Source organism: Protopterus annectens, chromosome 12.part0 (genome assembly GCF_019279795.1).
Source record: "Protopterus annectens isolate FY-2018-M chromosome 12.part0, PAN1.0, whole genome shotgun sequence".
Lineage (NCBI taxonomy): Eukaryota > Metazoa > Chordata > Ceratodontiformes > Protopteridae > Protopterus > Protopterus annectens.
The window spans coordinates 1,288,232,866-1,288,259,386 of NC_056746.1; the positions used below are offsets into that span (position 1 = coordinate 1,288,232,866).

The window sequence follows — 26,521 nt, forward strand, 5'->3', positions numbered from 1 at the left end:
ATAAGTATGCAATACTTTCAATTTCAACCATCCTGCACACCTCCTGCTTGCAAGTATTGGTCAATTGTTACTGCCTATTGCGTCTGTGGGTTCTACTACGAATCGTCGAACTGCTCAAACGTCAGCATCGCAGTACTCAAAAATACAGGACAAAAATTTCACTTTAAGCGTTTTTGCCCTCCCCACTCCCTCACTCCTGCTCCTATTCCCATTTATAAATAGCAACACCATGGCACTAACTTTAAGAAGGGAGAATTATCTCAAAACTAGGGAGTCGCTGCTTACGCACATTTAGAAATCAAACCACTAATGATTTCCTATGAAAAACAACGATACATTTCTCGCAAAGCCTATCATTACACTACTCTTACTTCTCTAGTAAGCCCCAAAAGTTAAACTGCAAAAGTCTTCTCTTCATCATTCAAGACGTTCACCTGACGCTAATGATTACCTCATCATTGTGCGCGGATTTTGTTTCCATGGTGATAGCTTGGTTGTAAACTGAAAAGTGTGTAATATAGCATGGAAACTATAATAGTAGAGTTGTTTGAATACGCGCTTAAAATTAGACCACTACGATCTTAAAGAATTTGTAGAAGTGAATCAGACTGAAATGAAGAACAGCTATGGCTAAAAACAAGGTGTGCAAATAAATTCTGAGTCACCCGTACATTCTCTGTGTTTGTGTGAAGTGGCACAGCCAGGTATATATGTAACGTAAAGTGTAAAATTCGTTTTAAGGTAGTTAGGTTTTATCGCGACAGTGGCAGCACCGTCTAACTGGTGAAATAAAAAGGGATACAATTAATCCACAAAGAAATTGTGTCTAAATGAATTATTCTAGGCAGTTAGAATTATACCTCTCAGCCTCAGGAATCTGGACAAAGCCTAAAATAATGATAGGGACAAAGGCTCAGTATAGGGACAGATTTTTGACTATTGCTCTTTTAAACTTAAAAAGTTAGCATACATTTTTTCTGAAGGATTTGAAGTTTGAAACTAAAATGTATGTCATTATTTACTGCTTCACTCTTCAGTAATTTGTCAGAAAAACATATTTTTTTATGACGAACAAACCAAAAATATAAGACATAAATTTGGACATTATGTGGACTTAGAATACTTTAAATTTCATCTTTTCAGATATATACAACAGGAAAAGTGTAGCATTTATTCTGGAGATTAGCAACACAAGACTGTGATATGAAAGTAGAAATTGTGTACATTGGGTGTGGGGCGGATTTGACTTATAATATTTGACTTATAAAAAAATGGATAAATTTCTACTGATATTATACCTCTCAAATCCATAGTGCAAGAAATCTGAACAAAGCAAATACAATGTGCAACAAAGACCCAAAATCAGGGACATATTCATTTTAAATATTACTCTTGTAAACTTAGAAAGTTGTTGGCACAATAGGTTTCACACATGCATGAATTTTCATTGGCTATGAAGTCTGAAACTCATATAGGATCATAGGAGATTACTAGGCTATCGACCCAGAGGTAATTTTAAGCCTAGCCATTTCAACCCAATGTAATACAGTAGAGGTACTAGTAGTGATGATTGCCGATGTCCAGGAGGGCTGTGGGCATTATCCCCGGTAAGAAGTTACAGTGACTATCCACTCAACCAGGTTCCTTTTGAACAGTGTCATAGAGGTGCTATGTTTAACTTGAATTGGTAGCCTATTCCAAAGATATAGCAGCCTCTCATTATTTAGTAACTTCAGTCCTCTATGATTTGCAAGAAACCCACACTTTTTATGAGCAGTAGACCAAAACTGTGAGGCAAAAATCTGGACAGCTGAGAGGTGTGGCTCATATATGTTAGTCTGCTTTTTGCTAAGTCCTACTAACAGTTAATTCAAAGCATGTCAATGATGAGCAGATGTAGAGAGTTGCGTTGGGTCATCCTGTCTGCTAGAGTAATGCTTTTGCAATACATTTACAGTACATGTTTGTGTGTGTGCATGCGTCTATAGTTATATCTGTATTCTATGTATTTATATGGATCTGTTATAATAGAGCCAATGAGCACAACTTTGGCATCTGGAATATTGGCATGTAGTGCGCATGCTTTGAGAATTACCTCTGCTAATCATATGTACTAACTCTGAGATAGCAAAATTCCTTAAGGAGGGGAATAGTCCCATGCCTGGGATTTGCCGATCATGTGCACATGTTGACCAAGCAAATATTAATATTGATCACATTTGACATTGGGTAATACACTAATGTGTCTATATTTATCTGAATATCTATTTATTCTTTGTTGACCAGGTTAATTTACCATCCACTAAATGTCCCATCCCTCCAGAATCTACTCCAACCCTATCACACCACCAGACCACTAAGATCCAGCAACAAAAATCACTTGCAGATCACTAAATCCAATAACTCTGCTGGTGAAGCACTATTCTCTTGCATCATTGCCAAATTATGGAACTCCCTCCCACACACAATTACCTCCATACCATCATGCACCCACTTCAAAACTTTACTAAAATCGCACTTAAAACATGCTGGCTATGCCCTTGCAACTCCCACTCTAATATCACCCACCCCATCCAACCACTACCTTTCTTTCCACTCCACTAACTACCTTGATTATAGCAAGCTCAGATGCTCATAAGCTTAGTACTTATTATACAGCAGGAACTTCTTATTGTAACATTTGTTAATGTCTATTATGTACTTCACAGATAAAGATTCTAGTTGTCTACTGATGTACTATGTTCTTCATCTGTAAATATGTTGTAAGTAATTGCTATGTTAAATTGTTAAACGCTATGTAATCCAATGTAACTACTGTCTGTTTATTTTAACTGTGGAGCTTTTCTCCCCAGGCCTTCGCTGAAAATGGACCTATGTCCAGTCGGACACTCCCGGTCAACAAATGTAAATAAATAAATAAATAATCCCACTAGGGCAGCAGCCTCTTTTTAGGAGAAACCTGAGGTGGTTTTTAGACTTTTAGGGAAGATTTGGCCAGGGCATTGGGAAATTTCCCCTACTTTTTCAATAGGTGCTATCTACATCCACCTGAGCTAGCACCAGTTCAAGCAGGTGGGATATCAGTTTAATGTCTCATCCGAAGGACAACACACACAGGATTACAATTCCCCCCCCCCCCCGTATACTGCAATGCATTGTCAGTAATCAATCCACCTCGTGTGAGAATAGAAACTGTAGCCATGTGGTCCAAAGGCAAGCATACTACCTGTTGCTCCACTGCCATTGTGACACACACACACACACACACACACACACACACACACACACACACACACACACACACGTATACACATATATTTATATACATATCATGAGATATGGTTGAATGCCCTTTTAGTTGAACCCCAAAGGATTGAATTGTTGAAAGCCTGTTTGGCTGGAAGTCCTTTTAGTCCAAATGTGGGAGACCCTCTCATAGTTCTTTAATATATTTCTAGAAATATATAGAAACTCTTTCTGAAAAATGTTCCCCTTGTATTGCTTTTGACTGCATGATATTTTAATTATTTGAATTTTGTTAACTCTGTAGTTTTGTTAGGAATAATTAATTTATTGTAGTTAGGCTGGTTATTTTTGCTGTCATGTCCTCCTGTAAGGTTTCAAAAAGTCTTCTTTTTGATGACTTATTTTGTTATATTGTGTTGAACACCTCATAGGAGTGGGGAAGCAGAACTGTCTTCTCTTCCTCTTGTAATGCACCCCACAAATACCAGTGAAGTCTGTGATGGGGGTAGAACTGCAGCATCTGACCTGAGCATCCCCTTTTTAGATGATTTAAGCAAGAACAAACAGATCATCTTGGAGGTGCTGTAAGTCATTTCCCTTTTTAATGCATTTGATGGAGGCAGTACTCCATTTATTTATTTGTTTATTTTACATTTGTTGACTGGGAAAGTCCAACTGGACACATGTCCATTTACAGCGGAGGCCCGAGGAGAAAAGCTCCATTTTACATACAATGCAGTAACATACAGACAATACAGTAGTATACAAAGCAAATACAGAAGGATTAATAAGAATCTACAGTACTATGTGATACTTCCAAGTCATTTTTACATAGTAGTTTAGTATTAACTATGGATACATTTCTTAGAAATTCACTAACTTTATAAAGCTGTAATTCTTTCAAAAGGTAGCATTAAAAAATAGAAACTTTATGAGAAGAGTAGTTTTTAGTATCTTTGTCTTTACCCAGGAGTGTTACAGGAGCATAGCCATTTGTTAGAAAGATGGGTTATGAGAAGATTTTTAAATTGAGTAGTGGAGGTATTGGATGTGAGGGTGGCTGGTAGAAAGTTTCAGAGTTAGGAGATGCAGTAGCTATAGAGAGATTTCCCTGCTACGTTTTTGCAATTAGTGACCTCAAGAAGGTTAAGGGTATTAGATCTCAAAATTCTTTTTGTGGTGTAAGGTTATATATAAGATGTTGGAGGGCTGGAACATTGTCTGGTTGGTGGTATAGCTTATGTGCTAGTGACAGTTGATTGAGTTGCAATAGTTGAGGGATTTCTAACCAGTTTAGTTTTTTAAGGGCTATGCAGTGATGTGTTCTATATGTAGATTCAGTGGCAAATCTAGCTATTTTGTTGTAACAGGATTCTAGCCTGTTAAGATCAGATTTACGAAGGTTGGTTAGTACTGGGGAAGCATAAAGAAGGGTGGATAATAGATGTTATGTGATCCTATCTCGCCTACATTCTGAATGATGGGTTCGGAGCCGATCCCTTGGCTCCGACTCGGCACGCTTATGCTATAGAGCGAGGCCTCTAATTGGCTGAGCTATCTTTATCCCAGGGTGCACCACCACTAATCCCCCAGATCTCGGTTTGCCGCTTACGGAGCTTGGACGTGGTCTCAACATTGGCTGGGCTAAGTACTATATTAATAGTATATTTTCCTGTCAGTAGTTCTCTCTTTTCAAACCAAAAGCTGTTTTAACGGCTATTTTTTGTGTACGAGTGTGTCTCTTGTTGTTTGATTGATTTTTGATTTAATTTTCCTGTCAGAGAAGGTTCCGTTTCAGTTAGAGGGGCCTTCCCCTGTACTAACTACTTCAGTGGTTGTGTGTGGGTCAAGTACCCGTTTGAGTTAGAGGGTCTTGACCCTCTTTGTTTCTTCCCTTTTCCCTTGCTGTAAACAAAAAAAAAGAAAAAGAGAAAGTGTTTTTGTTTCAGTTTATAATTTTTGAGTACAGGACATTCTTATTGTACTTGTGTCCCAAACTGTTTGAAGTTTACTGTTGTTTCTGTTTTTTCTGCAATGTCTAAGGAACACAAACCCTCTGGGTTTAAAAAGTGCACGAGGTGTGGGTTTAAAATGTCCATAACGGACGACCACTCCTCGTGCGTCTATTGTCTTGGCGCCAAACATCTCCAGGAATCCTGCAGTGTATGCCATGCGTTTTCCTCTCGAGTCCTCCAGGAGAGGAAAAACAAATTAATCCTTAAAGGATTAATCAAGCCTTCTTTCGAGGAGGCTTTATCTTCCTCTCCGTCTCCTTCTAAGAAGAGGAAAGCACCGGCTCCGACCAGTCAGTCGGAACCGACGGCAAAAAAATGTAAGCAGACTTCTCCATCGGCTCCACGGACTTCGGAGCCGAGGTCGGAACGGTCTGCCTCGATGCCTCCTACCTCGACCCCTCTGGTTTCGGAGCCGAGGTCTGGAGCATCGAGAGGCGGGTCACCCTCATCGGCTCCACTGATATTGGAGCCGATAAGGGTCATCGGCTCAGACACTTCCCCCTCGGAGCCGAAGTCCTTATCGGCGCCGAGGGAAATTTCCTTGAAGGTTTCCTCGGAGCCGATAATTGTGGAGTCCTTTCGGAGCCGGTCCCCGAGCCCTTCGGAGCCGATGGAGAAATCGGTTCGGGCCCGATCGGTATCCTTGAGATCTTCCAGGATGTCTGATTCGGACATCGACAGGGTGCTCCTTCGACTCTTCCAGTCTCCGGTGTTCCAAAAGATGGTTTCGGCTCCAGCCCAGTTGGCTTCGGAGCCGATGGTCCACTCCCCTATTGTACTTCCTCCTCCAACAGCTTCAGCACCATTGGAGCAGGTGTTGGTGGAACCAGTGGAGGTGTTAGGGTCAGGCCCGACCCTTGCTCCGACTCCGGCTCTCGGGTCGGAGTTCAGTGCACGGACTTCTTCCTTCGGCCCTGGGGGGAGGCTTCGGGATTGATGCTTTCGGTCCCAAGTCTCCCTCTTGGTGCGTCGGCGGGAGTACCGTCCACTGTCGTGGCCACGGAGGGGGGACCTTCCCAGGATTCTGGTGGTCCCGCCTTCAGGGCTATGAGGAGTGCTCTAGCCAAATCTTCATTGGCTACCTCCACAGTTTCCCCAGCTCCTTCCCTACATTTGGAGACTGGGTCATTGGCAGTCCCCCTGTCCGCAGACAGCGGAGCCCCTGGGCCTCAGGTTACCCCGCTGGGGTTTCTCCCCCTCCTGGAGGTCCTTCTGAAGCCTCTTCGGAAGAACCTCCCAGGAAGAAAACGTGCAAGAGGAAGCACATTGACTCCCCTGACGAGTCTTTGACATCTGACACCGATCTCGATGATGCAGAGGGGTCCCCCAAGTCGTCCTCGGATGATGTCTCCTTTGCAGACATCCTAGAAGCCCTAAAACAATGAGGCAGCTGGCAGTCCAAACCTCCCTCTGCTGATGAGTCAGTGTTCTTGAAGGCCTTTGGGGCTCAGCCTTCCGCCTCCTGGGTGTCTCCGCCCTTCAACGAGCTCTTGGATTTGATCTGTCGAAGGGCGTGGGAACACCCGGACTCTGTGGAACCAGTGCCCGCTCATCCAAACAAATTTCTTTCAGCACCCCTAGATAGAGAGTTCCTCATGAAAGGTGTGGCTGTGGATGCTATGGTGGTGGCATCTGCTATGCAGCAGGATGTAGCAGAGGCTTCTACGTCCGTCCATCCTCCTAATAAAGAGTCTAGGAGCATGGATCAGTACGGCAAGCGCACCCTAAGTTCAGCGGCCTTTACCTTGAGGTCTCTGAACTACCTAACACACTTCACGAGATTCCAGAGGGATCTGATTAAGGAGTTGTCCGATACCCTCCTAGGTAACCTGCCTGAGGAGCTGGCCCAGACGGTTGGTTCTCAGCTGGCTACAATGTCATCCATTTCGAACTTGTCCATGAGGCTCATCTCGTATGCGGCCGAAGGGGCGAGTAGAGCGGCGGGTACAGGCATTGCTCTACGGAGACAAGCCTGGCTCCGCCTGTGTCATTTCGCGGAGGCCTACAAGTCTTCATTTGCCGACGCCCCCTTTGATGGGTCCTCCCTGTTTGGGCCCAAGGTGAAAGACACTCTTACCCGCTGTGAGCAGGAGGGTAAGACTCTGACTGCCGTAGGGGCACGATTTTCCACTCCCTTTCGGCCTTATCCCAAGGCTAAAAGAAGGGGGAAGATGTGGTTCCGGAGATCGCAGAAGTCTTACCCCTCCCAGCAGGAAGATTCCCCATCCAGAGGCAGAGGAGGGGGAAATTTATCAGGAAGACGCCGTCCCAGAGGTGGCAGAGGCCCCCGCAATACTGGAGACCGTGAGTCCTTTCGTGGCTCTTCAACCTTTCATAGTCCCTGAGGGATTGCCCGACTGTGCTGCTCCGGAGCCAGTCGGGGGTCGTTTTTCGAAGCACCTAAAGGCCTGGAAAGGCATCACTCAGGACCGATGGGTGCTTCGAATTATCGCCGGAGGTTACTCCATCCCATTCTGTCGTCCCCCCCCTCAGTCCAAAAGAATCCCGGACCCGCCACCCAGTCAACGGGATACCGCAGCCATAGAAATTTCAAAACTGCTGCAAAAAGGAGCCATTCAACCGGTCCCCACAGACCAGATCGGATTAGGGACTTACTCAAGATTCTTTTTAGTGCCAAAAAAGACTGGGGATTTGAGGCCCATTTTGGACCTAAGCAACCTAAACCGTTCAGTCAAGAAGTCCAAGTTCCGAATGGTCACTTTACAAACCATTCTCCCGTTGTTGGAGAAAGGTGTTTGGATGTGCTCCATAGACCTCAAGGGCGCGCATTACCATATCAAAATACATCAAACGTCCAGGAGACACTTGCGCTTCAGCCTAGGAAGCAGTCATTTTCAGTTCCGTGCGCTGCCCTTTGGTCTCACCACAGCCCCCAGGGTGTTCACCAAATGCTTGGCAGTAGTGACTGCTCACTTGAGGAATCTAGGATTCCAGGTGTTTCCGTACCTAGACGACTGGCTTCTAACTGCCACCTCCAAGCATCTACTTCTACGGAGCCTGCAAGCCACAACATCACTGGGCAATTCCCTCGGAATCACCTTCAGTTGGCCAAAGTCTGTGTTACGGCCATCTCAAAGATTAAGATTCATAGGAGCAGAGATAGATTCAAACTAGATGCGGGTCTATCTACCTGCAGACAGAATTCAGATCATACAAAATCAGGTTCGAGCCTTACTCCCCAGGTCCAAAGCCCCAGCCAGAATGGTCATGCAACTATTGGGATCGATGTCTGCCACAGTTCTGCTAGTTCCCTTGGCAAGGTTACACATGAGAATCCTCCAATGGCTTCTTTCAACTCAGTGGTCCTTTCAGGAACTCCCTCTCAATCATCTAATATGGATCACAGAATCTTGCAGACGGGACCTTCGCTGGTGGCTAGTGTCTTCCAATTTGGATCAGGGACGACCCTTTGTTCTTCCTCCTCCGGCCACTTTGACCACGGACGCCTCCCAGACGGGGTGGGGGGGGGCATTCCCTGGGCAGGTCAGTCCAGGGCAAATGGCATCCGGAAGAGACCTCTCTCCACATCAACATCCTAGAGATGAGAGCAGTACTCCTGTCCCTTCAAGCCCTTCACTGTTACCTCCCTCAGGGCATAATTGCTGTTCACTCGGACAACATGTCAGTTGTCTGGTACCTGAACAAACAGGGAGGGACCAGATCCTATCCTCTTTGCAGAGAAGCGATGAGGGTCTGGGAATGGGCAATCTCAACCAAACACTTCCTAGTGGCTACTCACATACCGGGCAAATCCAATGTCATAGCCGACAGGTTGAGCAGGACCATCCTCTCTCCACACGAGTGGTCTCTGAACATGAGTATTACAAGGCAGATTTTCAGCGAATGGGGAGTTCCGTGTTGCGACCTCTTCGCGACTCCTCTAAATGCGAAGTGCAAAGATTTTTTCTCCCTAACCCCGGCTCCGGGGAAGAGCCCTATGGACGCGTTAGTCCATCCTTGGCCCACCGGTCTGCTTTATGCCTTCCCTCCAGTTCCTCTCCTACCCAAGGTAATTCAGAAGGCTTCTCTCTTAGGGAGCAAGATGATCTTAATTGCTCCTTACTGGCCTCGTCAAGTCTGGTTTCCCTTTCTTCAGAAACATGCTCTGGAAGGTCCATGGTTCCTGGACCAGGTCCCAGACCTACTGATTCATCAGTCGGGACTACTACACCAGTCCCTACACACATTAAGATTGACGGCCTGGCTCCTCCTCTTCCAACCATAGTCAGGAGACATGCACTAGACCCAGATGTAGTGCACATTGTCTTCAGCCCACAAGTCGGCTACGAAGAAACTTTATTCTAGCAAATGGAAAAGATTTGCTATATGGGCTCAACTCCGGGGCCTGGACCCTATTTCAACCCCCGTAGCAGAAGTACTCAAGTTCCTAACCTTTCTTTTCAACCAAGGCTCTTCTGTTTCTACCATCAAAGTACAATTGGCAGCAATTTCTAATTTTCATGAATCCATAGACCCACCATTAATGAGCAACAGGTTGTGTAAGACCTTCTTGAAAGGTGCTGCTCTATTAAGACCTCCAGTTTCTCATCCTGCACCTCCTTGGGATCTCGATATAGTATTACGTGCCTTGACTTCTTCCCCCTTTGAACCGGTAGCTACCTGTGATTTAAAGTTTCTATCATGGAAGACAGCTTTCCTAGTGGCAATTACTTCAGCCAGAAGGGTTTCAGAACTTCAAGCTTTGTCAGTAAAACCTCCGTATTTGGTTTTTCATACAGACAGAGTTTCCCTCAGACCAAATCCTTCTTTTGTTCCTAAAGTCTGTTCTACTTTATGCTTGCAACAGTCATTAGAGCTCCCAGTTTTTTTCCCAAAATACTCCAATAAAGCGGAATTTATTTTCCACACACTAGATGTCCACAGGCAGTTACATTTTTATTTGGATAGGACCAAACAATCAAGGAATACAGATCAGTTGTTTGTGTCCTTTGCAGAAAACAAATTGGGCAACGCGGTCACAAAGGTCACTATTGCCAAATGGATCAGGGATTGTATTACTCAAGCTTATGTTTTTTCTAACAAGGAGCTTTCCACCTCTATCAAGGCTCATTCTACAAGGGCTATGGCTACTTCGGGAGCATTTCATTCTAAGCTTGCTATTAGTGACATTTGTGCTGCGGCTACATGGTCTTCCCCGCATACCTTCATTTCTCACTACAAATTAGATGTGGCATCTAGAGGACGAGCTTCATTTGGTTCCACAGTGCTCAGGAGTGTTTTCCAATGAGCCACCCGGGATTTAGGTGCTAGGGACGCTGTCCCATCATTCAGAATGTAGGCGAGATAGGATCACATAACATCTTTTAGTTATGTACTCACCATAACTTCAGATGTTTGGGATCCATCTCGCCTACATTCAATAACCCACCCTCCTTCCCCCTTCCTTGGAGATCAGAGGATATCAGAAGGTCCGAATCCTGTTGTTTCATCTTGAAACATCTAACAATGTTATATAAACAAGCTGTGCATGTGTGCATGAATGTGGACAAACAAGATCTGGGGGATTAGTGGTGGTGCATCCTGGGATAAAGATAGCTCAGCCAATTAGAGGCCTCGCTCTATAGCATAAGCGTGCCGAGTCGGAGCCGAGGGATCGGCTCCGAACCCATCATTCAGAATGTAGGCGAGATGGATCCCAAACATCTGAAGTTATGGTGAGTACATAACTAAAAGATGTGACCTGGCTACTGTAATTTTAGATTGTTTAGAGAAAAATTGTTTGTTACGATAGAGCAGACCTAGTTTTTTATGTACTTTCTTGATGATTTGGGCAGTGTGGATGTCAAATCTAAGGTTGTTATCAATTTCAATGCCTAACAGTTTAGTGTGGGTAGTTGGGATAATTACAGTTTTGTTGTTAGAGGTGATTGATAAATTTACAGCTAGGTGGGCGGTTTTATGGGAATAAAAAAGTAGTAGTTTAGTTTTATTAGGGTTGAGAATAAGCTGATGGTTAGAAAATCAGGTTTCTGCTAGTGAGAAAGCATTTTGTGTTTGTGAGAGAAAGAGGTCTGGAGTGGTGGCTGCACATATGATAGTGGTGTCTTCAGCATACTGAATAACAGTGGCCCTGGGGGTGGAGGATGGGAGTTGATTGGTGAATAGCCTGAAGAGTAATGGACCTAGGATAGACCCTTGAGGGACTCCTAAGGACACTTGTAGTAGGAGTGATAGTTGGTTTTGCCATTTTACCGCCTGATACCGACCCGACAGATGGCTCTTAAACCATGTGAAGGAGGAGGTACTGAGGTTAAGAGTAGAGAGTAAGTTGAGGAGTCTACTGTGGTTGACCATGTCAAAAGCTTTTGATAAATCTAAAAATATGGCTGAGACAACTTGTCCTTGATTTCTATGATAATTAATGGTATTGGTGAAAGAAATAAGTGCAGTGGATGTACAGTGGAAGGGTCTGAAGCCATGCTGGTTTTTGGATAGCAGTTTGTTTTCAAGGAGGTAATTCATAAGTTGAGTGTGTATGACCCTTTCTAGGATTTTGGATATGGGTGGTAAGATAGCAATGGGGCGATAGTTATTGAGTTCAAAGGATATGCCTCCTTTGTGTGGTGGGATTATATGGGGTTTTCCATAGCTGGGGTATTTTGCACTCTGTGATTGATCTTTTGATGAGAATAGTGACAGGATAGGCAATAGCAGTTGCTGCTATTTGGAGGTATTCTTCAGGTGTGTTGTCTGCAGTTAGGGTGGCAGGTTTGAGCTTTTGGAGGAGTTTTAGGATGATTCTCATAGATACTGCTTGAAAGCTAAAGTGTGAGTCGCTAGTTTGTGTTACCATTATGGTTGGTGTCTCTGCTGGGGTTGGATGAATGTTGTTAATTTGGTTATTAGCTAGGGCCTGGATAGTCTCAGTAAAGTATTTGTTAAACTGTGTGGGAATATTACTGTGAATGTTACCAATTTTGTGTGTGTGGGTAGTAGTTTTCCCAGGCTGCAATACCGAATTGATTGCAGCCCAGAATTTTTGGTGAGTTTTGGCATGTTTTTCTGGTAGGTTTTTATAATAGTTGGTTTTGTCTATTTTGATGAGTTTCTTGGCCTTGTTGCACAGTTCTAAGTATTTCTGCTTTACTATTTGGGTTTTGTTTTTGTGATATTGATCCCATGCTTTGCTCCTTTCTTTAAGAATAGTTTTGGTGCCTTAGTTAACCAGGGGACATGTGAAGTGTTTATTCTGATAGTTCAGGGGGGATCAAGGTGGTTAACAATGTTTAGGAAGGTTGAATTAAAGTGTTGCACTGCATCATCAAGTGATAGTTGTTTTAAAGGGGTCCAGTTGCAACTATTTAGGTAATTGTTAATGGCACTGGGGTTAAAGTTATTTTTGTTCCTGACTTCTTTATGTGTTATTTGACTCATGTGGAGTTTTGGTTCTTAGTAGATATGTTGGTTGGTGGTCACTGAGTAAGTCTGGAAGACATCTACCTTGGGCTGCAAGGGAAGGGTGGGATGTAACTATCCAGTCCAGAATGGACTGGTGTTTGGTTCTTTTGTCATTTCTAGTAGGGGATGTAATGACTTGGGAAAATCCATGTAGGTTAATATGGGTGGTTGGATTCTGACTAGTACAGCTGAGCCAATCTATGTTAAAGTTGTCTAATATGATGCTTTTTTGAGGTAGAGAGTTTGAGATCCATTCTAGTAGGTTTTCCATAATTGAAATATTGTTTCCAGGGGGAATGTAGCCTCCTATGATATTAATATATTTTTGAGGGTTCAATTTGAATTTGGTTAGAATGAATTCAACATTATTGCTATCTGGGATGATGATGTCAAGGTGTTCGAGGATAAGGTGATTCCTGTACATTATAGCTACACCCTTCCCTTTTTTTACTTTGTCCTTACTGTAGATATTATACCCAGGAGCTGTAATTTCGTTATTGTGAAAATTAGGGTTTAGCCAGGTCTCAGTCAGAAGGAGAATGTCTGGCTTATACAGAGCTAGTAGGACATGTAGGTCATGTATTCTATTGAGGACACTTCTCATATTTAGGTTGAGAATGAGAAGAGATGTTTTATGCCTATGGAGAAGAGAATAGGTTAGATTACAATTTGACATGTTTTTTGAGGTTGGACCTGGGTTGGGGTGTATGTCTCCACAGCTTGTGAGTTTTTTTTAGTATAGATTGGTAAAGTTTGTTGAGTTTAATGATAATTTTAGTGCATATTAGATAGTTGTGGGACTTACTAATTGATAGAAGCAGTTTATGATGGTGATTATCGTGGGGGAAGGTTGGAAGAGGTATGGAGTACATAGAATGTTTTGTGGGGCTAAATAACTGTTTAAGGATGAGGTCTGTTTGTGAGATGAACTGGTGAGATGTAGATGAAGATGGGCATGATAGCGGGTTAAGGCTGAAAGGAAGAGTATGATAGTTATGGTGAATACATAGGTAATAAGTCTTAGAATGGATATCCCTGTTGATGGGATCATGTTTAATTAAATAAGAGGGAGTTGGTAAATTAATTTAATACTAGGGGAGGTCAGCAGTAGGTCTTTTAAGAGGTAGTTAGAGCAGTGGAGATTGGTAGGTGAAAGGGGTGGTGGGAGGTGGCTTAAGGTAATTGTAAGGAGTGGTCTATGGGTATAAATCAAATTGAAATGGGGGTGGGTGGGAATGGGGATAGGGTAGATGAGCGGAGTGAGCCCGCAGGGCGAATGGAGTGGGAAGAACCACGTACACCTTTCAAGCAAGAAGCTCTAGAAACAGTCAGACTGGTGTTTCCCAGGTCTAACTGTCTTAGAAAGTTAAACCAACTGTCTTCAGATTAGCTTTTTAGTATTCCTATTTGGGAGTTATTGTGATATGCTGGAGATACTAGCAGCTGCAATTTCCAGCAGAGAGATTGGCAATAATGGGAACTGAACAGCTTAGTAGGGGTAGAATTGTCAACTCATGGCATATGCAATTAACCAAAAACAGGAGTCAGGATATAATTATATAATGGAGTTGTATGTGTATAAACATATATTAGTTACAGAAACAGTCAAGGAGCACAAATTTCAAGGTCTTTGCATTTGAAGTACACTAAGGGTACCCACTAGTTGCTGTAGGTCCTCTGCAGATATCCTAAAACATGTCTGTTTGACCTAATAGTTGTAGAAACAGTCCAGGAGCACAGGATTCAGGGTTTTTCCTTGGGAAGTACACTCAGGGTGGCAACCAGTTGTTGTGGGTCCACTGCAGTTTTCCTCAGTTAGAGCTGTTTAACCTATTTGTTGCAGAAACAGTTAAGCAGCACAGTTTCAGGGTCTTTGCTTGGAAAGTACACTCAGGGTGCCCGCTAGTTGCTGTGGGTCCTCTGCAGTTTTTCTCAATCAGGGCTGTTTCTCTGCAAAACAAATTAGAAAGTGGAAAGGGAATAGTTAACAGAACAATAAAACAATAGGCTATGCTGAGAACTATAATGACAGAATACCAGAAACTACTTTCTATTAACAGGTAGTAATTGGAGGGACTTTCTGGTAAAGAGATATGGGTAAATTTTGGTTACTAAAAGGAATTGAATTGAGGGAAATGCAGGGTGAGAAGAGCATGCAGTGGGAGGTAGTTGTCAACCTAATGAGATTGAGTGTGGTTGGTAGGTAAGAGGGAGAAGATTATAGTATTATCCAGGGTACTTACTGAAGGGACAGATGTAAAAGGAAAATTGCAGAAGAAGGCAAGGATAGAGGTGAATTATACAGCCTTATAGGTGATGTAGGCATTTAAGTTAAATTCTGTAAAAATAGCAAAAGGAATTTAACAACTTAACAGATATAACATCTACCCTTTAAGAACCTGTGTTTAGACACTGCACCAATAAATTTCTTAGGTTAGACACAATATCTATGAGATAGCTACAGACTATACCCCCCAAAACAGATATTACTAAAAGCAACAAAACAGGAATTTCTAACTCAACAATTAGTTATGAGTCCTCTCTAGAGACTCTTTTAGTTATTGTAACATTCAGTTAATATTAAATTACACTAATTAGCTAGGCACAATGAATAGCTGAACACTTTATCAAAGTAATGTTAAACATTGTAGTAATAACATCAGAAATTAACCAGTTCAGCAGTTGATAAAGTTCTACATTTATCATACTTAGTGATTGCAACATGCAGAAAATGCTGTTTAACTCCTTTAGCTTAGAACAATCTTATTTCAACTATAAGTCAGCAAGAAAGTCAACGTGTTTAAATAACATTTTTCAACTTATTACAATCATGTTAAATAAGAATATCATCACTGCCAAGTAGTTTTTCTATCCTTTAAAGTACATTAATTTGGGGTTCCACTCAGCCGAGTGTTCTGTTTCCTTAACAAGTTGTATGTTAAACGGTAAACTAAAGCAGCATTTCTAAAGAGCTAGAAACGCACACTATAGAACTCCACAGTTCAGTACTAGCTTTAACTAATGTGTATACTCTAGGGTATTATTTAGCTAATCTGCAAATAACAGTTAACTATAGCATACAACAAAGCAGTACACTCAGAACAACAGTACGATAACAGGATTTACCAACTATTACAGATTTCAGTCCCAGTTAAGGTGGAGCACGATAGCTATGAAATGTTTTCTACAAATACCATGTCTGTTACCACAATAACTATACAATGCTTTCTTTTAAAAAAATAGCAAAAAAAAAATGCTATTACCTAGTTAGAGCTTTTACACAACCTCAGTGAGCATGCAGGCATTTACTTAGGGGTAGAGAGAGATAATATTGTGTAGGACGCCAAGCGGGTAGTTTAAATGCCACAAAGACTCATGGGAGCTTCCTGGTCTTATTCAAGCCTGAAGCTACGAGAGATGAGAGTTAGTTTAATTTTAACCACGTACACCTTTCAAGCAAGAAGCTCTAAAAACAATCAGTCAGACTGGTGTTTCCCAGGTCTAACTCTCTTAGAAAGTTAAACCAACTGTCATCAGATTAGCTTTTTAGTATTCGTATTTGGGAGTTATTGTGATATGCTGGAGAGACTAGCAGCTGCAGTTTCCAGAAGAGAGATTGGCAATAGTGAGAATTGGACAGCTTAGTAGGGGTAGAATTGACAACTCATGGGATATGCAATTAACCAAAAACAGGAGGCAGGATGTAACTATATAATGGATTGTTATGTGTATAAACATACATTAGTTACAGAAACAGTCAAGGAGCACAAGTTTCAAGGTCTTTGCTTGGGAAGTACAACACGGGTACCTACTAGTTGCTGTAGGTCCTCTGCAGATATCCTAAAACATGGCTGTTTGACCTAATAGTTGTAGAAACAGTCCAGGAGCACAGGATTCAGGGTTTTTGCTTGGGAAGTACTCTCAGGGTGGCATCCAGTTGCTGTGGGTCTACTGCAGTTTTCCTTAATTAGAGCAATTTAACCTATTTGTTGCAGAAACAGTAAAGCAGCACAGTTTCAGGGTCTTTGCTTGGAAAGTGCACTCAGGGTGCCCACTAGCTGCTGTGGGTCCTCTGCAGTTTACCTCAATCAGGCCTGTTTCACCTCTGTGACCTTCTCCATCCAATACTTGAAGCATTGGACATTACAAAACGTTCACCAACTTGTTTCCCACTCTGTCTCAAAACCTTAAACTCAATTCGAACAGATCTGAAATAGAGCATACAAGCAAAGCCAAAATGTACATATGGTACAAAGTCTTTTTCAGCTTCTAGAATTAACACTATGGGTACATAACAATAAACAATATACTATTTTTCTTTCCCCAGTTACTGAAGTGGCAATTGCCCAGGCTAGATTTAAGGGTGGCTAAGTCTCTTAAATGCTTAGTGTTTTCCAACAGTATTTAGAGATCTTAATTTTACCTGAATCAGTTCTTTCCATCAGCATTGCATCTCCCCTCTCCCCAGACAGAAAATAATATAAAGCCAAATTTGCTGCTAGTCACAGTTTTACTGTGCTCTTCTAAGGTGATTGAGTTGATTGGATTTTCAAACTAAATTCAGACTCCTTCACTTGTGATTTTCACATAAACACTATTCTGCTTGACTTATGCCACCGCCACTAGTACTTTAATATGGTATAAACTGCCCTGTGACCTAAGATGCTCTAACTCATTCCAGAATGGCAACAAAAAAAATATTCTTGTTTTCCCGCCTTTCTAAGCTAGTATAGTCCAGTTTTCAGGTTAGTGCTAAATTCAGGGCTGTGTTACAAGTTTCTGTGTTTGCCCATATCTTACTTGGATAGAAGGAAGTTTCTGTGTTCACTGTTCACTGTGAGAGAGGGAGCTTTGAGCAGCCTATCTGTCCCTGGAGGAGTGGTTTCAGTGCAGAAATTAGTAGTTTATTGAACATTTTGGGCTAATTTCTATCTCTTTCATTTCCCTGGTATAAAAACCGCATTTGCGTGGTTTCGCTCGCCAGGCAGCACTGGTTAGCTAGGGTATAAATATTCCCGGCTCCACAAAGTCTACTGTTCAATTTTTCCCTTGGAACTGGACAAACTTTCAACTTAAGCACTCAAACCATTCACTTCTTATATTGGCACTTGCTCAAAACTCATAGCAAGCACTAATAAACCTTAGCACTAGACCCCTCCCATACTGTAGAAAAGGACAAGGCTCTCTATTCGACCTTAACAGCCAATCAGTAAAACAGTTCACTGTACCTATCCAGGCATGTCTAAAGGGCAGTTTCAGGTGTACTCTCTGGTCCAACTGGTGAATCTAGACATTTTGAGGCAATGTTACAATTGCCTCATGTACACCTCTCCTCCAAACACTAATGCATGTGAGAGATGCAATTATACAGCCAAACTGGAGGCTAAGCTCTTTCAACCCAAGACTGGACCAGGCAGTCAAGAGGAGAAGGGAATTACTTGCATCACACCACCAGTCTCACATAGACCTATAAAACCAGCACCAGCAAAAAACATACATAAATACACGAAAACATACTCGGTGGCTCTAAATAAAAATCTGCAGAAGCAACAGAGACCTCCAAAGCAGACATCCAAGCAACCTCCACCCCCAACACAAACCATGAAACACATACTTCACAAAACCAGTATGCCACACAATCACAGCCCTTAAGGCAAAATAACATACCCAAGACACTAGTAATAGGTGACTCTATAGTCAGGCACACTGACGTCTCGCTCACTAGGTTGAACAAGGAGAAGGTTACTGTTAGCTGCCTTTTGGGTGCCAGGATCCGCCACATAACACAAGCACTCAGGTCACTCCAGAACAAGTACAAATATGACTCTGTCATTGTCCATGTTGGTGTGAATGACCTGAGCCATACCTCCCTGGACTACATGAAAAGAGACATGGAGGAGCTCTCTGACCACGTAGCCCAGGCTGGTATGACCCTGACCCTGAGTAGCATCCTGCCCTCACCAAGAATGATACCATGGTATAGAGAAAAAATTATCAATTTCAACAATTGGCTAAGCTTCTGGTGTCATTCAAAGGGGATCCAGTGTCTGTCAGCCTGGGGTGACATGTTCGACAAGCCACGCTGCTTCGCTAGAGATGGCTTGCACCTTTCACCCTTAGGCTTTCGAATACTGGCCAAGGCTCTTGCCACCCCCATAGTGCCTTTTTTAGGCAAGGCTCAAAAGACAAACCCACCACCGTAAATAGCACAAGTAACAAAAAACTGAGGGTAATGCTACTCAATGCCAGAAGTCTAAACCTCAAAATGCACGCACTCGAGGCACTCCTCAGTATGGAGAAAATCGATATATGTGCAGTAACAAAAACCCGGTTTAAGGCTCCAGAGAGCACCCCAGGACTACCAGTCTAGAACTTATACCATACATTTTGGCCAAAAAACCCGGACCGAAATACAAAAGGCAGGGGAGTATCCATATTCATCAAGGATACCCACACCTCGAAGTTAGTGGCACAGCAAGATGCTTCAGGGATCATCCACGTGCAACTACCAATGTGCAAAGCTGCTATTCAAATTATAGCTTGCTACAGATCACCCACCATATCCCAGGACCCCCACTCCGCATTTCTGGAAACAATGGGAAACATAGAGGTCCTACCATACACCCTGATATTGGGTGATTTCAATTACCCAAACATTAACTGGGAGAATTACTCAAGTACAAACTCCCTTGCCAAACATTTCTTCGAATTTAGACATGGTAAAGAACGACCAAACTGATGAACAAATATGAACGAAAAGCCACCAGCCACTGAGCATGCTCCAAATTGAATTAGATTTTGGCGCACTTTTTTGAATTATTTGAAGTTTATAAAAGGAAGTGATGTAACAGAGTCTTTTGTCTGAGGAAGTTTAAAACTTTTAAACGAAAGCGCTTACATATATCTGTTTTTAGCGGTTTTTTTTGGTGTTTTTAAAAGTTCGTTATTTGGCCGTTTCGTTATTAAATTGGATTTATTCATATGGCTGGTGGCTTTTTGTTCATATTTCTTAGAATTTATAAACTCAAACGCCCTGGATCAACTGGTCAACACCCCCCCAGAGGTGACAACATATTGGACCTGGTCATCACCAACATGGGCAACCAGTGTTCCACACCAGAGGTCAACCCCTCGCTGGTTAGATCTGACCATAACTAATCACTCTGGATATCCACATTCCGCCACAACCCCCGGTCAACGAAACCACCGTGAAAAACTTTTTAAAAGCAAACTTCACGTTACTTAAGACCGAGGTGGGAAGTTTCAAAGCCTCCATGCTAAAGGATAACGCTGTCCAAGCTGCAAAATCCTTTACTAATGCACTCTATGGGCACCTATAAGAATGCATGGCTCGTGCTATCCTGAACAAAACCAAGACTCATTCCTCCAAGAAAAGGAAACCAGTCTGGTGGACCCCTGCCATAAACAAGCTATACAATAGAAGGAGGAAACTAGTACAGAAAAGAGTAAAATCCCAAGAAGGGAAGACATCCCTGATCAGTATCAGCAAGAAACTACGTTCCCTCATAAAATCATCCAAGGCTAGCTTCGAAAGAAAAATTGCCATGGACTCCAAAGATAACCACAAGGCATTCTTTAGCTATGTCAAGAATCTAAGTGGCAATTCTCAGATCAGCATGGAGTTAGTGCAGAATGGCACAAAATACATTGAACCGACCGATATAGCCAACATCCTTACAGACAGGTTCAGTGCAAACTTCACCCCCCTCTCACCCCCAAAAGGGCCCATAACGATACCAGAAGAATGTAGTGTCCCTGAAATCACACTCAGGTTAAAACAGCCCTCTCCAAAGCCAAAAACACAGCATCAATGGGACCAGACGGTGTCCCAGGCTGCTTCCTACACAAGCTCAAAGATGAACTAACCCCTCACCTAAGCACACTGTTTAAACTCAGCCTCTCCACAAGCTACGTGCCCACAGAGTGGTGCACAGCAACGGTTATTCCACTCCACAAAGGTGGAGCCACAACAGACCCTGGGAACTATCACCCTATAAGCCTGACTAGCTTGGTCTGCAAAGCTATGGAGCGCATCATCATGGATCTCATTAACAGAGACATTAGAAGCCTCCAAATACTGGACCCTACCCAGTTTGGCTTTGTTAAGGGCAGATCATGCCTCCTAAACCTGCTGGACTTCTTTGAGACAGTTACCATGGCTATAGACAAGGAAAGGTGGTCCACACAGCCTACCTAGACCTCGCAAAGGCCTTCAACACCATTCCCCACTCAGGTATTATAGACAAGCTCACCAGCCTGAACATAAAATCACAAGATGGGTTGCCAACTGGCTCACGGACAGAACCCATATGGTAAGAGTTGCGGGAGCTGACCCCTCCTGTTCGGCATATACTTTTCAGAGGTACAGGCAAGCACAGGAGGACTATGGCTGACCAAGTTTGCTGACGACTGCAAACTAGGGGCTATAATTGACTCTCTGGCTGACACAGACATCCTCCAAAAGGATCTCACTGAGACAGGTACCTGGTGTCAAAATCATGGCCTCAAGCTAAATGCCAAAAATTGCATAATCATCCCCTTTGGAAAAGTACCCACAAACTACCACATAGGTGGTAGCCCCCTAAATATGGAAGACATAATAAGGGATCTGGGGACCCAAGCAGATAGTAACCTCTCCTTTGATAATCACATTGCTGAAGTGGTTAGAAAATCCTTCTATGTGTCCCACCTAATCACAAAAGGGTTTGTATCCAGATTGAAAGAGGTCATTGGGCCCCTCTATGCATCACTCATCAGACCCACCAAAGAGTACAATGCCCCATTTGGGATGTACCTTACAAGACACCTGCAACAACTGGAAAGACCACAGAAGTACCTCACCAAGAGGATCACTGGCCTCAAGCAGATGCTCTATACACCTCGACTGAAGAAACTCCAGCTGTACTCGGTTGCATACCGCCTACTCAGAGGTGATCTCTGCCTGACATACAAGGCCATGTCCAACCCAGAATTGATGGACATGCTCCACCTAAAGAAAACCATATCCCCTCGAGCCACACACTCCAGGGATCTAAACCTCACCACAACAATAAATAAGATGTGCTGGAGGGATAGATTCCTGTCCCAGAAACTTCCTATGCTCTGGAACAAGATTCCAATCTACATTAGGCAGAGCTCCTCACTAACCCTCTTCAAGAGAAACCTTGATGAGTGGATAGGAAACAAAAAGTTTACCCCAGAGATCACTTCAATGGCTCTGCTGGACAGAGGCACAGGGAACTAATCTAAGGGGGCAGCGAAAGCCAACACATTCCTGCTAGGCTTATAAATGCCTTTGGGCAGATAGCCTAGTACCTACCTATGAACCTATATATGGTGATGAAGTTTTTGTTCACTGTTTATCATCAGTGTAAAATAACATGCACTTATGTGTCAGAGGAATGGAAACATCTAATGAATTTTAACTTCCTTGCCAAATTCCATTGGTTCTCCTTGAACATTTATTGTTGTGGTTCAAGGTTGGATTCTCTCATCCTCCCTTTGCCTTTTATGTGACTCTGAGTGAGACACTTAACCATTCAGTGTTCCTGGGTTGAGTCTTAAAAAGATCTGTATGTATTAGTGCTTATCCCTAGTTAACAAATGCAAATACAAATACAGTCCCTCAAAGTCACTTTTAGAGTCATGTTTTGGTTACAAATGAAACCTGTTTTGTTGAAATACCAATGCTGCCAAGATATGTATAACACATCTGTCAGCAATTTGCTTGATGATGAATATCTCAACCCAAATATCCTTTGCATATACCACTGTGTCTTCTGAGCAAGGTAATCCTGTTAATGTAGTAAGGGTCTGTGGCCCCACCCATTTCCACTTAAATATTTTTTTTTTCAGAATTACCCAGCCACCTCACAAGTGGGAGTTCTGTAACTCTATTACATCCCACACTTATCATCCTGTCTCTCTAACCCAGCCAATGACTGGCTTTACATTAGCTTGAAGACAGGCAACAATAAGACTGTCTAGTCTGCTCTTTTAAGTGCCTTAGCATTCTACCTACCCTCTATCCTTACCTTCCTTCTTAACATTTTTTTTTATACTTGTGCCATGCTTTCTTGAACCCCTGTTTGAAAATCCTCTCCACCAGGTATTCCAGTAGTCCATCTCATAGGTCCAAAACCCTCTGTGTGTAAAAAGTACTTTCAAAGGTCCAGGAAATAGTTAGTCCCTACAAATTGCTGCCTGTACCCCTCTATCATCCTCTGCCTTTCCCATTCATATTGACCCCTGCACATCTTCCTGGCATGATCCTGTGCACCGCTGTTATGTTCCTCCTGTCTCTTCTGGTATCAGATAAGAAAAGCTGTAGCTCTTCTAGTTTCTGATCATATTTCTTCACTTCTATCCCACACATCTTTCTAGTAGCCCCCACACTGGATTCCTTCTGTCAATCTGATGTTCTTTTTCCTGTATGGCTTCCAGAACTGCAGGTGATGCTGACGACATGGTCTGATTTGAACAAGAGCCTGAAGAGTGGAAGCATGTCCTCATTACTTCTGGAATCTGTCATCCTGACGATACACCCCAGCATTGTCTTTGCTGCTGCTACCCTCTCACTCTGTTCCCATTTGTTCATTCCAGTTCTGATCTACATGCCCACATATTTTTTCTGTTCACTTGCCATCACTTCCTCTCCTTCCAGCTGATACTTCACACCAGGGTTGCTGTTGCCTAATCATAATACTTTGTTTGCATTGAGCCTTAGCGTCCATATTTCTGTCCACCTGTTCAGCCTTTCCAATTCCTTTATTTGACTCCTTCTCCTTTCATACACTGCTGCACCTGTCTTTGTGTCATCGGCAAAGAGGTTGTTCCCATGGTAATCCTAATCCTATCCCTAACCTTAACTTAGAAAAGCCCTTTTAGTAACATTACCCCTGCACAAGACACTAGGATACTTACCATATGCACTAGTACACACGCTCAACAATAAATCTATCATTTTTTCTAGCATTTAATCTACCCCTATCCAACAAACATTAAACCTATCATCTAGCCCTCACTCTAACCCTAACCACACACACACACACACACACACACACACACACACACACACATTATCTTTCTTTCATGGCTGTAACAGTGAAATGTTTAATATTTCTAAAAGTTTTAGCATTAACAATCAAAACCCACACTTCCCTTACCCAAACAAATTTGGGCACATGTCTTTCAACATCTCCCATTTGAAAATGCACACATTCAACCACTTCTACAAGTCAGTTTGGCATTCAGGTAATTACACATTCAACAAACCTGACTGTATCCCTTATATGCAGAAATGCAGCCAAGTTATCTAGTCTTGACAGTTCCCTGATCTAGCACCATCCTTAACTCTAATCTGAGGATAAAAAAAAAGCTCTTCTACTTTGAATCTGTAGTAAATTGTTTGCTACAAATATAGTATCAGCATTCATTTCTGAATGATGGAACTGCACTACTTTGCCATCAGCATCTGTTGTTCGTGCCTTCTAAGACCTTGTGCACAGGGCAGCCACACCCTTCACCCCACCCTAGTAACAGCTCTACACATATATCTGCATCAGTCTATATAACTGTATGGATCCAGGTTACTACATCGACAACTAAGAAGATCGACAGCCACTTCCCCAACACGAAAACACCGACACATAAATAATCGAAACTGCAAATCACGGACATTTAACAGGTAACGGGTTTAAATTTCGCTAATCATGCCTACCATAAGGACTTAGTAATACAATGATCGTAACACATGCATAACACTGCCACACTTACTAAAACATGGTAGGCATGATTAGCGAAATTTAAACCCGTTACCTGTTAAATGTCCGTGATTTGCAGTTTCGATTATTTATGTGTTGGTGTTTTCGTGTCGGGGAAGTGGCTGTCGATCTTCTTAGTTGTCGATGTAGTAACCTGGATCCAACTGTATACATATATGAAACCTAACACATCAGCGGGGCTATCTTTTCTGTTTAGAAGTCATATCTGACCTACTGTGGTCATTAATAAAATGCATTACTATCATGTTTATATCACAAAAAAAACTGGCCTGCCTTAATAAGGTCTAATATTCTAACAACCAATTTAGCTAATTACAGTTAGAGCTCAATGAATTTAAAAATCAAATAACTTAGCATTTAGGTAAATTGTAAAATGGCAAAGATTTAATTTTTTGTTTTAACAAATAAATTTACGTCACTTTAAGCAAAATTGTGACAGTAGGAATGTGAGACTTTTCAGAACTTAATTATTTATAACACAAGTCATTTATTTTAACTTGACTATTTATTTACCTGAATGGGTATGGTGGTCTTAGGACCCTTGTTTTAGCCATAACCATCATTTAGTTTTGCTTTATTAATCAGGTGCATTCAAAAAACATATTCGTGAGTGAAACTTGGGGAGGTGAGACATTGTTGGGGACCACATTTGATGCTGACTTGATGGTTGCCACAACTGGTTGCTGGTCAGGGTGCTGAAGGTAAATCAGTGTTATCCATTTCCATACCACGAATAATGGTATGCAGACACAGGGAAAAATGCTGATATTCACTGCACAGTGAAACATGCCACGAGGCTACAGTGTTGCTTCCATGTGGTATATGCAGTGCTGGAAAATGGCTCTGTGTCCAGTAAGCCCAGTGGTGTGGAATGTCTTGATGGTAATAGTGATAGCTGTAAAGAAGTATACTTTCCAGACCAACTGATGATAACAATTTATAGGTTCATAGGTTTATGGCAAGCTTAAGGTTTTGTGGCTTTTAAGAAACTTAACTGTTGTTGTCCATAGTTAAAATTTATGTGTACTCTTGTATTCACGGAAGTCTGTTTTAAATATATGAAAAAAAACTGTTACTGTTTCAAGGTGTAATTAAGTTTATTCCAAAGGAGAAAAGAAATGATGGGTTATAAATCTGTCATTTTTTTAACATTTTTTGTGGAGTTCATAAGGTTGATACAAAGGATACCAAAAAACAGCACATTTACATACATGTAAAGTATCTGCCCTTATGAAGCAGTGCAGAAACTGACAGATTTGCAGTACCTTAACTCTTAAATAGTTTAATATGATTTATTATTGCTATATTTTATGTTTATATCAGAAGTTTATTGAATTTAATTTAAGGAGAAACGCTAAGAAATTTCTCAGGTATGAATTTATTTTTACTGATTTTTATTAGTGAGACAAAAAGCTGAAGATTGCTACTGCATTAAGGTCAGTTTTTCTTTCTGAGGGAAATAACTCTGCAACACAGCCTTCCAAATGTGTATATATGTATTTTATTTTGCAGAGCACTGGGTACAAAGGACCGTATGGTTATCAGAAGCAGAAAGAAAGGTATGTAGCTGTTACATTTCTTTTCATTTTTATGGTTCTTGCATTACCTGCTTTAATTTAATATTTTTTCAAAATTATGGTTCTTGTAATACCAGCTTTAATTTGATAATTTTTCAAATTATTCTTCATGATGCTGACATTATTTCTTTTTTATTTTAAACTTGAGGGGAAAAAACAGAAATAAGTTGATATGTGTGAAGTTCATTTGAATCAGAGCTATTGATGAGATAAACTTGTGGCATTGGTGCAGTCAGGAATGGAAAATGGAAAGTTTTACTGAAAAATCCATAACTTGTTTATAGTACATTTTCATATGAAGACTCGTTTTTAAAATGTGTTTTGGGATTATCCTTAATGTTTGTTTGGTTGCAGAATAGTACAGCAGTGAAGTCATTTAAGCATTCTGATAACAGTTACTTTTCTGTGTTGTTAGCCACTCTTTGGAAAGAACTGATGG

General features: G+C 42.0%; 1 protein-coding gene across 2 annotated transcripts in view; it reads left to right on the forward strand.

Moving 5' to 3' along the window:
* The first annotated feature begins 474 nt into the window (after nucleotides 1-474).
* TTLL9 (tubulin tyrosine ligase like 9) overlaps nucleotides 475-26,521 on the forward strand; it is a 787,629-nt gene continuing 761,582 nt past the window's right edge. For both annotated transcript variants that reach the window (XM_044090338.1, XM_044090339.1), the window contains exons 1-2: nucleotides 475-641; nucleotides 26,018-26,064. In XM_044090338.1, the coding sequence (XP_043946273.1) occupies nucleotides 627-641; nucleotides 26,018-26,064 (62 nt within the window). In that variant the 5' untranslated portion in view covers nucleotides 475-626. The remainder of the gene's footprint in view (nucleotides 642-26,017; nucleotides 26,065-26,521) is intronic.